Below are 12,697 nucleotides of genomic sequence, written 5' to 3' on the forward strand. Positions count from 1 at the left end.
GACTGGCGGCAGCAGGAGATAAGTGACCGGCGGCAGCAGCAGGAGATAAGTGACCGGCGGTAGCAGCTGGAGATAAGTGACCGGCAACAATAGGAGATGATACGTGACTGGAAGCAGCAGGACTGGCCAGGGAAAGCAAGAGAGGAAGGGAAAGGAAGAGCAGAGGGAGGGAGAATACAGGAGAGGAGGTGTGAGGATGAGCAGAGACAGAGAAAGGAGGGGTGAGGAGAAGCAGAGACGAGGAGAGGAGGTGTGAGGAGGAGCAGAGACAGAGAAGGGAGGGGTGAGGAGGAGCAGAGACGAGGAGAGGAGGTGTGAGGAGGAGCAGACACGGGGAGAGGAGGTGTGAGGAGGAGCAGAGACGGGGAGAGGAGGTGTGAGGAGGAGCAGACGGGGAGAGGAGGTGTGAGGAGGAGCAGAGACGGGGAGAGGAGGTGTGAGGAGGAGCAGAGACGAGGAGAGGAGGAGTGAGGAGGAGCAGAGACGGGGAGAGGAGGAGTGAGGAGGAGCAGAGACGGGGAGAGGAGGAGTGAGGAGGAGCAGAGACGGGGAGAGGAGGTGTGAGGAGCAGAGACGGGGAGAGGAGGTGTGAGGAGCAGAGACGAGGAGAGGAGGAGTGAGGAGGAGCAGAGACGAGGAGAGGAGGTGTGAGGAGGAGCAGAGACAGAGAAGGGAGGGGTGAGGAGGAGCAGAGACGAGGAGAGGAGGGGTGAGGAGGAGCAGACGGGGAGAGGTGGTGTGAGGAGGAGCAGACGGGGAGAGGAGGAGTGAGGAGGAGCAGACGGGAGAGGAGGAGTGAAGAGGAGCAGAGACGGGGAGAGGAGGTGTGAGGAGGAGCAGAGACGGGGAGAGGAGGAGTGAGGAGGAGCAGAGACGGGGAGAGGAGGAGTGAGGAGGAGCAGAGACGGGGAGAGGAGGTGTGAGGAGGAGCAGAGACGGGGAGAGGAGGAGTGAGGAGGAGCAGAGACGGGGAGAGGAGGAGTGAGGAGGAGCAGAGACGGGGAGAGGAGGAGTGAGGAGGAGCAGAGACGGGGAGAGGAGGAGTGAGGAGGAGCAGAGACGGGGAGAGGAGGAGTGAGGAGGAGCAGAGACGGGGAGAGGAGGAGTGAGGAGGAGCAGAGACGGGGAGAGGAGGAGTGAGGAGGAGCAGAGACGGGGAGAGGAGGAGTGAGGAGGAGCAGAGACGAGGAGAGAAGGAGTGAGGAGGAGCAGAGACGGGGAGAGGAGGTGTGAGGAGGAGCAGAGACGGGGAGAGGAGGTGTGAGGAGGAGCAGACGGGGAGAGGAGGTGTGAGGAGGAGCAGAGACGGGGAGAGGAGGAGTGAGGAGGAGCAGAGACGAGGAGAGGTGTGAGGAGGAGCAAAGACGGGGAGAGGAGGAGTGAGGAGGAGCAGACGGGGAGAGGAGGTGTGAGGAGGAGCAGACGGGGAGAGGAGGAGTGAGGAGGAGCAGACGGGAGAGGAGGAGTGAAGAGGAGCAGAGACGGGGAGAGGAGGAGTGAGGAGGAGCAGAGACGGGGAGAGGAGGAGTGAGGAGGAGCAGAGACGGGGAGAGGAGGTGTGAGGAGGAGCAGAGACGGGGAGAGGAGGAGTGAGGAGGAGCAGAGACGGGGAGAGGAGGAGTGAGGAGGAGCAGAGACGAGGAGAGAAGTGAGGAGGAGCAGAGACGGGGAGAGGAGGAGTGAGGAGGAGCAGAGACGGGGAGAGGAGGAGTGAGGAGGAGCAGAGACGAGGAGAGAAGTGAGGAGGAGCAGAGACGAGGAGAGGAGTGAGGAGGATTCCACAAATTATTGAGAATTGTACATTTGTATTTATTGTGTTTTATTCCATTCTTTTGGTCCTTATATACTGTATGAATGGAGATTAATGACCATGTGATGACCTCACGAGGGATTCTCCGGGGGGGGGGGGGGGGGGGGGCGCGATTCTCTGCACCCCCATGGACCCCCCATGGACCCCGCTCACAGTCCAGGCAAATATAATCTATTGTTCAGCAGAAACACATTCACTCCACCCAGAAGCCTCATGGCTGTCCAATGTCTGAAGAACCTGCTGCGCTGAATACCAGATCGTCTTCTGAGCGTTTCCCACATTCGGAACATAAATCTGGTTTCTGCAAATTCCCTGATGAGTTTTAAAATTCAGTTTCCTTTTCCTAGTTTATGAAAATATAAATCATGAAACCGACGTCTCTCCTGTGTGAATTCTCTGGTGATCCCCAGACATGACTATGACTTCTCTCCTGTGTGAATTCTCTGGTGATCCCCAGACATGAATATGACTTCTCTCTTGTGTGAATCCTCTGGTGATCCCCAGACATGAATAAGACTTCTCTCCTGTGTGAATTCTCTGGTGATCCCCAGACATGAATAAGACTTCTCTCCTGTGTGAATTATCTGGTGATCCCCAGACATGACTATGACTTCTCTCTTGTGTGAATTCTCTGGTGATCCCCAGACATGAATAAGACTTCTCTCCTGTGTGAATTCTCTGGTGATCCCCAGACATGAATAAGACTTCTCTCCTGTGTGAATTCTCTGGTAATCCCCAGACATGAATAAGACTTCTCTCCTGTGTGAATTCTCTGATGATCCCCAGACATGAATAAGACTTCTCTCCTGTGTGAATTATCTGGTGATCCCCAGACATGACTATGACTTCTCTCCTGTGTGAATTCTCTGATGATCCCCAGACATGAATAAGACTTCTCTCCTGTGTGAATTATCTGGTGATCCCCAGACATGACTATGACTTCTCTCCTGTGTGAATTCTCTGGTGATCCCCAGACATGAATAAGACTTCTCTCCTGTGTGAATTCTCTGGTGATCCCCAGACATGACTACGAGTCTGGCTTCATTAAAGGGGTATTCCAGGCCAAAACTTTTTTATATAGATCAACTGGCTCCGGAAAGTTAAACAGATTTGTAAATTACTTCTATTAAAAAATCTTAATCCTTCCAATAGTTATTAGCTTCTGAAGTTGAGTTGTTGTTTTCTGTCTAACTGCTCTCTGATGACTCACGTCCCGGGAGCTGTGCAGTTTCTATGGGGATATTCTCCCATCATGCACAGCTCCCGTGACGTGACATCATCATTGAGCAGTTAGACAGAAAACTTCAGCTAATAACTATTGGATTTTTTTTAATAGAAGTAATTTACAAATCTGTTTAACCTTCCGGAGCCAGTTGATATTCTATATATATATATATATATATATATATATATAAGGTTTTGCCTGGAATCCCCCTTTAAGTCTGCACAGGAACATGACTTCTCTCCTGTGTGAATTCTCAGATGATCCTCAATTCTGGCTTCATTAATTGTGGACATGAATCCGGCTCCACTTCTGTGTGAACTTTCCCATGTATAACAAGATTATATTTTTTTGTAAAGCATCTCCCACATTCTGAACATGAATATGGCTTCTCCCCCGTGTGACATCTTTGATGATCCTTCAGTTTGCTTTTAGTAATAAAACATTTCCCACATTCTGAACATGGAAATGGTCTCTCACCTGTGTGAATTCGCGCATGCTTAAGAAGAGATGATCTGTCTGTAAAGCATTTATCACATTCTGAACATGAATATGGCTTCTCTCCTGTGTGGATTCTCTGATGATACTTCAGTTTGGTTTTAGTAATAAAACATTTCCCACATTCTGTACATAGAAAGGTCTTCTCTCCTGTGTGACCTTTCTTATGTATAACAAGATGTGATTTAACGGTGAAACATTTCCCACATTCTGAGCATGTAAAAGGCTTCTCCCCTGTGTGAACTCTCTGATGGTCCACTAGTTGGCCTTTACTAAAGAAACCTTTCCCACATTCTGAACATGTAAATGGCTTCTCTCCTCCATGCCTTTTGTCGTGTCTAACAAGACTCGATTTACAAGGAAAAGCTTTCCCACATAGTGAACATGTAAATGGCTTGTCCCCTGTGTGATTTCTCTCATGATCCCGGAGTTTGTCTTTAGTAACAAAACATTTCCCACATTCTAAACATGAATATGGCTTCTCTCCTGTGTGAACTTTCTTATGTCTATCAAGGCTTGATTTATTTATAAAACATTTCCCACATCCTGAACATAGATATGGCTTCTCTCCTGTGTGAATTCTTCTGTGTGTAATAAGAGCTGAGCTTTGTGTAAAGCATTTCCCACATTCATCACACTTAAACCTTTTCTCCCCTTTCTGCCCGGTCCTTGTGGTAACAATGTGTGATCGGTCAGGGGGATTATTATAGGATAGATCTGGATGGACATTAGAGGTAAGGAGGTCTTCCCCTGAGTAGCGCTCCATGATCTCTCCCTCTTCTCCTGAGCTGCGCTCCATGATCCCTCCATCTTCTCCTGAGGTGCGCTCCATGATCCCTCCATCTTCTCCTGAGGTGCGCTCCATGATCCCTCCATCTTCTCCTTTTAGGGATAACTTGTAGAGATTTTCTGTAAGAATTGGAAATAGATTTCAGGTACAGATATTTATCACATTCCTGAGGTTATTCCGGTCACATAATGTGTTACTCATAATACATCATGGGGCAGGAAGTTCCATAGTGTCACTGCTCTTACAGTAAAGAATCCTCCATCACTACATCATATTGAGAGAGCTCCATAGTGTCACGGCTCTTACAGTAAAGAATCCTCCATCACTACATCATATTGAGAGAGCTCCATAGTGTCACTGCTCTTACAGTAAAGAATCCTCCATCACTACCTCATATTGAGAGAGCTCCATAGTGTCACGGCTCTTACAGTAAAGAATCCTCCATCACTACATCATATTGAGAGAGCTCCATAGTGTCACTGCTCTTACAGTAAAGAATCCTCCATCACTACCTCATATTGAGAGAGCTCCATAGTGTCACTGCTCTTACAGTAAAGAATCCTCCATCACTACCTCATATTGAGAGAGCTCCATAGTGTCACTGCTCTTACAGTAAATAATCCTCCATCACTACATCATATTGAGAGAGCTCCATAGTGTCACTGCTCTTACAGTAAAGAATCCTCCATCACTACATCATATTGAGAGAGCTCCATAGTGTCCCTGCTCTTACAGTAAAGAATCCTCCATCACTACATCATATTGAGAGAGCTCCATAGTGTCCCTGCTCTTACAGTAAAGAATCCTCCATCACTACATCATATTGAGAGAGCTCCATAGTGTCACTGCTCTTACAGTAAAGAATCCTCCATCACTACATCATATTGAGAGAGCTCCATAGTGTCACTGCTCTTACAGTAAAGAATCCTCCATCACTACATCATATTGAGAGAGCTCCATAGTGTCACGGCTCTTACAGTAAAGAATCCTCCATCACTACATCATATTGAGAGAGCTCCATAGTGTCACTGCTCTTACAGTAAAGAATCCTCCATCACTACCTCATATTGAGAGAGCTCCATAGTGTCACGGCTCTTACAGTAAAGAATCCTCCATCACTACATCATATTGAGAGAGCTCCATAGTGTCACTGCTCTTACAGTAAAGAATCCTCCATCACTACCTCATATTGAGAGAGCTCCATAGTGTCACTGCTCTTACAGTAAAGAATCCTCCATCACTACCTCATATTGAGAGAGCTCCATAGTGTCACTGCTCTTACAGTAAATAATCCTCCATCACTACATCATATTGAGAGAGCTCCATAGTGTCACTGCTCTTACAGTAAAGAATCCTCCATCACTACATCATATTGAGAGAGCTCCATAGTGTCACTGCTCTTACAGTAAAGAATCCTCCATCACTACATCATATTGAGAGAGCTCCATAGTGTCACTGCTCTTACAGTAAAGAATCCTCCATCACTACCTCATATTGAGAGAGCTCCATAGTGTCACTGCTCTTACAGTAAAGAATCCTCCATCACTACAGTAAAGTAGGTCAGAGCACAACAGGAAGCCATAAGGGTGCTCCCTCGTGAATGACCGCTAGACTAATGGCGGACATCACTGGTTGGATAACATTATGTTGCTCTGTATCTCGGAAATAACTCGGCAGCTGCTGAAAACAGGACTAAGACGCCACCGGACCGAGCGGTGATCGCCAACACCGGGGAAAATACAGAACAAGGTTTATTGGTGATCGTAACCAGACAACGCGTTTCGAGAAGACTCCACTCCTCAGGTCAGTGTGATACATTGTAATGACCCGGAATGTGTCCGCCAGATGGACCGCCAGAAGGTCACATGGACCGGATAAAACTGTTCTGTAATAAGCGTAACAGCAACTTATATACAATATGATTGTGAGACCATCACATAATCTTATATACAATATGATTGTGAGACCATAAAATAATCTTATATACAATATGATTGTGAGACCATCAAATAATCTTATATACAATAGGATTGTGAGACCATCAAATAATCTTATATACAATAGGATTGTGAGACCATCAAATAATCTTATATACAATAGGATTGTGAGACCATCAAATAATCTTATATACAATAGGATTGTGAGACCATCAAATAATCTTATATACAATAGGATTGTGAGACCATCAAATAATCTTATATACAATATGATTGTGAGACCATAAAATAAATATATACAATATGATTGTGAGACCATCAAATAATCTTATATACAATATGATTGTGAGACCATCAAATAATCTTATATACAATATGATTGTGAGACCATCAAATAATCTTATATACAATAGGATTGTGAGACCATCAAATAATCTTATATACAATATGATTGTGAGACCATAAAATAAATATATACAATATGATTGTGAGATCGTCAAATAATCTTATATACAATATGATTGTGAGACCGTCAAATAAACTTATATACAATATGATTGTGAGACCGTCAAATAATCTTATATACAATATGATTGTGAGACCGTCAAATAATCTTATATACAATATGATTGTGAGACCATCAAATAATCTTATATACAATATGATTGTGAGACCATCAAATAAACATATACAATATGATTGTGAGACCATCAAATAAACTTATATACAATATGATTGTGAGACCATCAAATAAACTTATATACAATATGATTGTGAGACCATCAAATAAACTTATATACAATATGATTGTGAGACCATCAAATAAACTTATATACAATATGATTGTGAGACCATCAAATAATCTTATATACAATATGTTTGTGAGACCATCAAATAATCTTATATACAATATGATTGTGAGACCATCAAATAATCTTATATACAATATGATTGTGAGACCATCAAATAATCTTATATACAATATGATTGTGAGACCATAAAATAAATATATACAATATGATTGTGAGACCATCAAATAATCTTATATACAATATGATTGTGAGACCATCAAATAATCTTATATACAATATGATTGTGAGACCATCAAATAATCTTATATACAATATGATTGTGAGACCATCAAATAATCTTATATACAATATGATTGTGAGACCATCAAATAATCTTATATACAATAGGATTGTGAGACCATCAAATAATCTTATATACAATATGATTGTGAGACCATAAAATAAATATATACAATATGATTGTGAGATCGTCAAATAATCTTATATACAATATGATTGTGAGACCGTCAAATAAACTTATATACAATATGATTGTGAGACCGTCAAATAATCTTATATACAATATGATTGTGAGACCGTCAAATAATCTTATATACAATATGATTGTGAGACCATCAAATAATCTTATATACAATATGATTGTGAGACCATCAAATAAACTTATATACAATATGATTGTGAGACCATCAAATAAACTTATATACAATATGATTGTGAGACCATCAAATAAACTTATATACAATATGATTGTGAGACCATCAAATAAACTTATATACAATATGATTGTGAGACCATCAAATAAACTTATATACAATATGATTGTGAGACCATCAAATAATCTTATATACAATATGTTTGTGAGACCATCAAATAATCTTATATACAATATGATTGTGAGACCATCAAATAATCTTATATACAATATGATTGTGAGACCATCAAATAATCTTATATACAATATGATTGTGAGACCATAAAATAAATATATACAATATGATTGTGAGACCATCAAATAATCTTATATACAATATGATTGTGAGACCATCAAATAATCTTATATACAATATGATTGTGAGACCATCAAATAATCTTATATACAATAGGATTGTGAGACCATCAAATAATCTTATATACAATATGATTGTGAGACCATAAAATAAATATATACAATATGATTGTGAGATCGTCAAATAATCTTATATACAATATGATTGTGAGACCGTCAAATAAACTTATATACAATATGATTGTGAGACCGTCAAATAATCTTATATACAATATGATTGTGAGACCGTCAAATAATCTTATATACAATATGATTGTGAGACCATCAAATAATCTTATATACAATATGATTGTGAGACCATCAAATAAACATATACAATATGATTGTGAGACCATCAAATAAACTTATATACAATATGATTGTGAGACCATCAAATAAACTTATATACAATATGATTGTGAGACCATCAAATAAACTTATATACAATATGATTGTGAGACCATCAAATAAACTTATATACAATATGATTGTGAGACCATCAAATAATCTTATATACAATATGATTGTGAGACCATCAAATAATCTTATATACAATATGATTGTGAGACCATAAAATAAATATATACAATATGATTGTGAGACCATCAAATAATCTTATATACAATATGATTGTGAGACCATCAAATAATCTTATATACAATATGATTGTGAGACCATCAAATAATCTTATATACAATATGATTGTGAGACCATCAAATAATCTTATATACAATATGATTGTGAGACCATCAAATAATCTTATATACAATATGATTGTGAGACCATCAAATAATCTTATATACAATATGATTGTGAGACCATCAAATAATCTTATATACAATATGATTGTGAGACCATCAAATAACCTTATATACAATATGATTGTGAGACCATCAAATAAACTTATATACAATATGATTGTGAGACCATCAAATAATCTTATATACAATATGATTGTGAGACCATCACATAATCTTATATACAATATGTTTGTGAGACCATCAAATAACCTTATATACAATATGATTGTAAGACCATCAAATAATCTTATATACAATATTATCTTTTATTAAATGGTCTGACAATCATATTGTATATAAGTTGCTGTTACGCTTATTACAGAACAGTTTCATCCGGTCCATGTGACCTTCTGGCGGTCCAGCTGGCGGACACCTTCCGGGTCATTACAATGTATCACACGGACCTCACTGCTCGGTCTGTTTTCAGCAGGTATTCAGCGCACGCTCTTAAAATCTTCTCTTACAGTAAAGAATCCTCCATCACTACATCATGTGGAGAGCCCCATATGTCACTGCTCTTACAGTAAAGAATCCTCCATCACTACATCATATTGAGAGAGCTCCATAGTGTCACTGCTCTTACAGTAAAGAATCCTCCATCACTACATCACGTGGAGAGCCCCATATGTCACTGCTCTTACAGTAAAGAATCCTCCATCACTACATCACTTGGAGAGAGCTCCATATGTCACTGCTCTTACAGTAAATAATCCTCCATCACTACATCACTTGGAGAGCCCCATATGTCACTGCTCTTACAGTAAAGAATCCTGCATCACTACATCATGTGGAGAGTCCCACATGTCACTGCTCTTGCAGTAAAGAATCCTCCATCACTACATCATGTGGAGAGTCCCACATGTCACTGCTCTTGCAGTAAAGAATCCTCCAACAGTACATCATGTGGAGAGCCCCAAATGTCACTGCTCTTACAGTAAAGAATCCTGCATCACTACATCATGTGGAGAGTCCCACATGTCACTGCTCTTGCAGTAAAGAATCCTCCATCACTACATCATGTGGAGAGTCCCACATGTCACTGCTCTTGCAGTAAAGAATCCTCCAACAGTACATCATGTGGAGAGCCCCAAATGTCACTGCTCTTACAGTAAAGAATCCTCCATCACTACATCACGTGGAGAGTCCCACATGTCACTGCTCTTGCAGTAAAGAATCCTCCAACAGTACATCATGTGGAGAGCCCCATATGTCACTGCTCTTACAGTAAAGAATCCTCCATCACTACATCATGTGGAGAGCCCCATATGTCACTGCTCTTACAGTAAAGAATCCTCCATCACTACATCATGTGGAGAGCCCCATATGTCACTGCTCTTACAGTAAAGAATCCTCCATCACTACATCATGTGGAGAGCCCCATATGTCACTGCTCTTACAGTAAAGAATCCTCCATCACTACATCATGTGGAGAGCTCCATAGTGTCACTGCTCTTACAGTAAAGAATCCTCCATCACTACATCATGTGGAGAGCCCCATATGTCACTGCTCTTACAGTAAAGAATCCTCCATCACTACATCATGTGGAGAGTCCCATATGTCACTGCTCTTACAGTAAAGAATCCTCCAACAGTACATCATGTGGAGAGCCCCATATGTCACTGCTCTTACAGTAAAGAATCCTCCAACAGTACATCATGTGGAGAGCCCCATATGTCACTGCTCTTACAGTAAAGAATCCTCCATCACTTCATCATGTGGAGAGCCCCATATGTCACTGCTCTTACAGTAAAGAATCCTCCATCACTACATCATGTGGAGAGCCCCATATGTCACTGCTCTTACAGTAAAGAATCCTCCAACAGTACATCTTCCCTCAATGTGAAGGTTGTAAGTGGAGATTTCTGGTCGGAGACTATAGAGGCTGCAGTGACTATATGGAGGGGATGTCTCTGATATTATGTTTAACCCTTCACACTTTATGACATCACAGGAAGCCGTCCAATCATAATCATGTTATACTGAGGACTGGACTGAGATCATTTAGTTTTATTTTCTGAATTCTAAAATCTTTACAAAATATATTAAAATATATTTTATAGGTGTTTTTCTTTTATGTTGTAATTTCTATGTTATTTTCCATCAATGTCACAAAGTATATAAAATAAATTACAAATATAGAAAAACACAGAACTACAATAAGTAACCGAGGATAAAAGAAATCACATTGGTGACCAAGACATCCAAACTGTAAGACCCAGTGGAACTACAGGAGAGATCAGTAAGATCAGATACCAAACAAAATGCTCCAACGTGTTTCCTTGTGATGATGCCAGAATCATCAGGGGACTAAACTGGGGTAAACAAAAGAAAAAACTACATATACAGCTAAGATATAACCGGGAATCTGATAAGATATAACCAGGAATCTGATAAGATATAACAGGGAATCTGATAAGATATAACAGGGATCTGATAAGATATAACAGGGAATCTGATAAGATATAACAGGGATCTGATAAGATATAACAGGATCTGATAAGATATAACAGGGATCTGATAAGATATAACAGGGATCTGATAAGATATAACAGGGATCTGATAAGATATAACAGGGATCTGATAAGATATAACAGGGATCTGATAAGATATAACAGGGATCTGATAAGATATAACAGGGATCTGATAAGATATAACAGGGATCTGATAAGATATAACAGGGATCTGATAAGATATAACAGGGATCTGATAAGATATAACAGGGATCTGATAAGATATAACAGGGATCTGATAAGATATAACAGGGATCTGATAAGATATAACAGGGATCTGATAAGATATAACAGGGATCTGATAAGATATAACAAGGATCTGATAAGATATAACAGGGATCTGAAAAGACATAACAGGGAATCTGATAAGATATAACCGGGATCTAATAAGATATAACAGGATCTGATAAGATATAACCGGGATCTGATAAGATATAACCGGGATCTGATAAGATATAACCGGGATCTGATAAGATATAACCGGGATCTGATAAGATATAACAGGGTCTGATAAGATATAACAGGATCTGATAAGATATAACAGGATCTGATAAGATATAACAGGATCTGATAAGATATAACAGGATCTGATAAGATATAACAGGATCTGATAAGATATAACAGGATCTGATAAGATATAACAGGGATCTGATAAGATATAACAGGGATCTGATAAGATATAACAGGGATCTGATAAGATATAACAGGGATCTGATAAGATATAACAGGGATCTGATAAGATATAACAGGGATCTGATAAGATATAACAGGGATCTGATAAGATATAACAAGGATCTGATAAGATAAAACAGGGAATCTGATAAGATATAACAGGGATCTGATAAGATATAACAGGATCTGATAAGATATAACAGGGATCTGATAAGATATAACAGGGATCTGATAAGATATAACAAGGATCTGATAAGATAAAACAGGGATCTGATAAGATAAAACAAGGATCTGATAAGATAAAACAGGGAATCTGATAAGATATAACAGGGATCTGATAAGATATAACAGGATCTGATAAGATATAACAGGGATCTGATAAGATATAACAGGAATCTGATAAGATATAACAGGATCTGATAAGATATAACAGGGATCTGATAAGACATAACAGGGAATCTGATAAGATATAACCGGGATCTGATAAGATATAACAGGATCTGATAAGATATAACCGGGATCTGATAAGATATAACCGGGATCTGATAAGATATAACAGGGTCTGATAAGATATAACAGGATCTGATAAGATATAACAGG

The 12,697-nt window shown here is 40.1% G+C and overlaps 1 protein-coding gene across 2 annotated transcripts in view; it reads right to left on the minus strand.

Moving 5' to 3' along the window:
* Nucleotides 1-3,210: 3,210 nt before the first annotated feature.
* Nucleotides 3,211-12,697, minus strand: part of LOC130344853 (gastrula zinc finger protein XlCGF57.1-like) — a 66,106-nt gene continuing 56,619 nt past the window's right edge. For both annotated transcript variants that reach the window (XM_056554470.1, XM_056554471.1), the window contains exon 7: nucleotides 3,211-4,439. In XM_056554470.1, coding sequence (XP_056410445.1) covers nucleotides 3,289-4,439 — 1,151 coding nt within the window. In that variant the 3' untranslated portion in view covers nucleotides 3,211-3,288. The remainder of the gene's footprint in view (nucleotides 4,440-12,697) is intronic.

Source organism: Hyla sarda, unplaced genomic scaffold (genome assembly GCF_029499605.1).
Source record: "Hyla sarda isolate aHylSar1 unplaced genomic scaffold, aHylSar1.hap1 scaffold_737, whole genome shotgun sequence".
Classification (NCBI taxonomy): Eukaryota; Metazoa; Chordata; class Amphibia; order Anura; family Hylidae; genus Hyla; species Hyla sarda.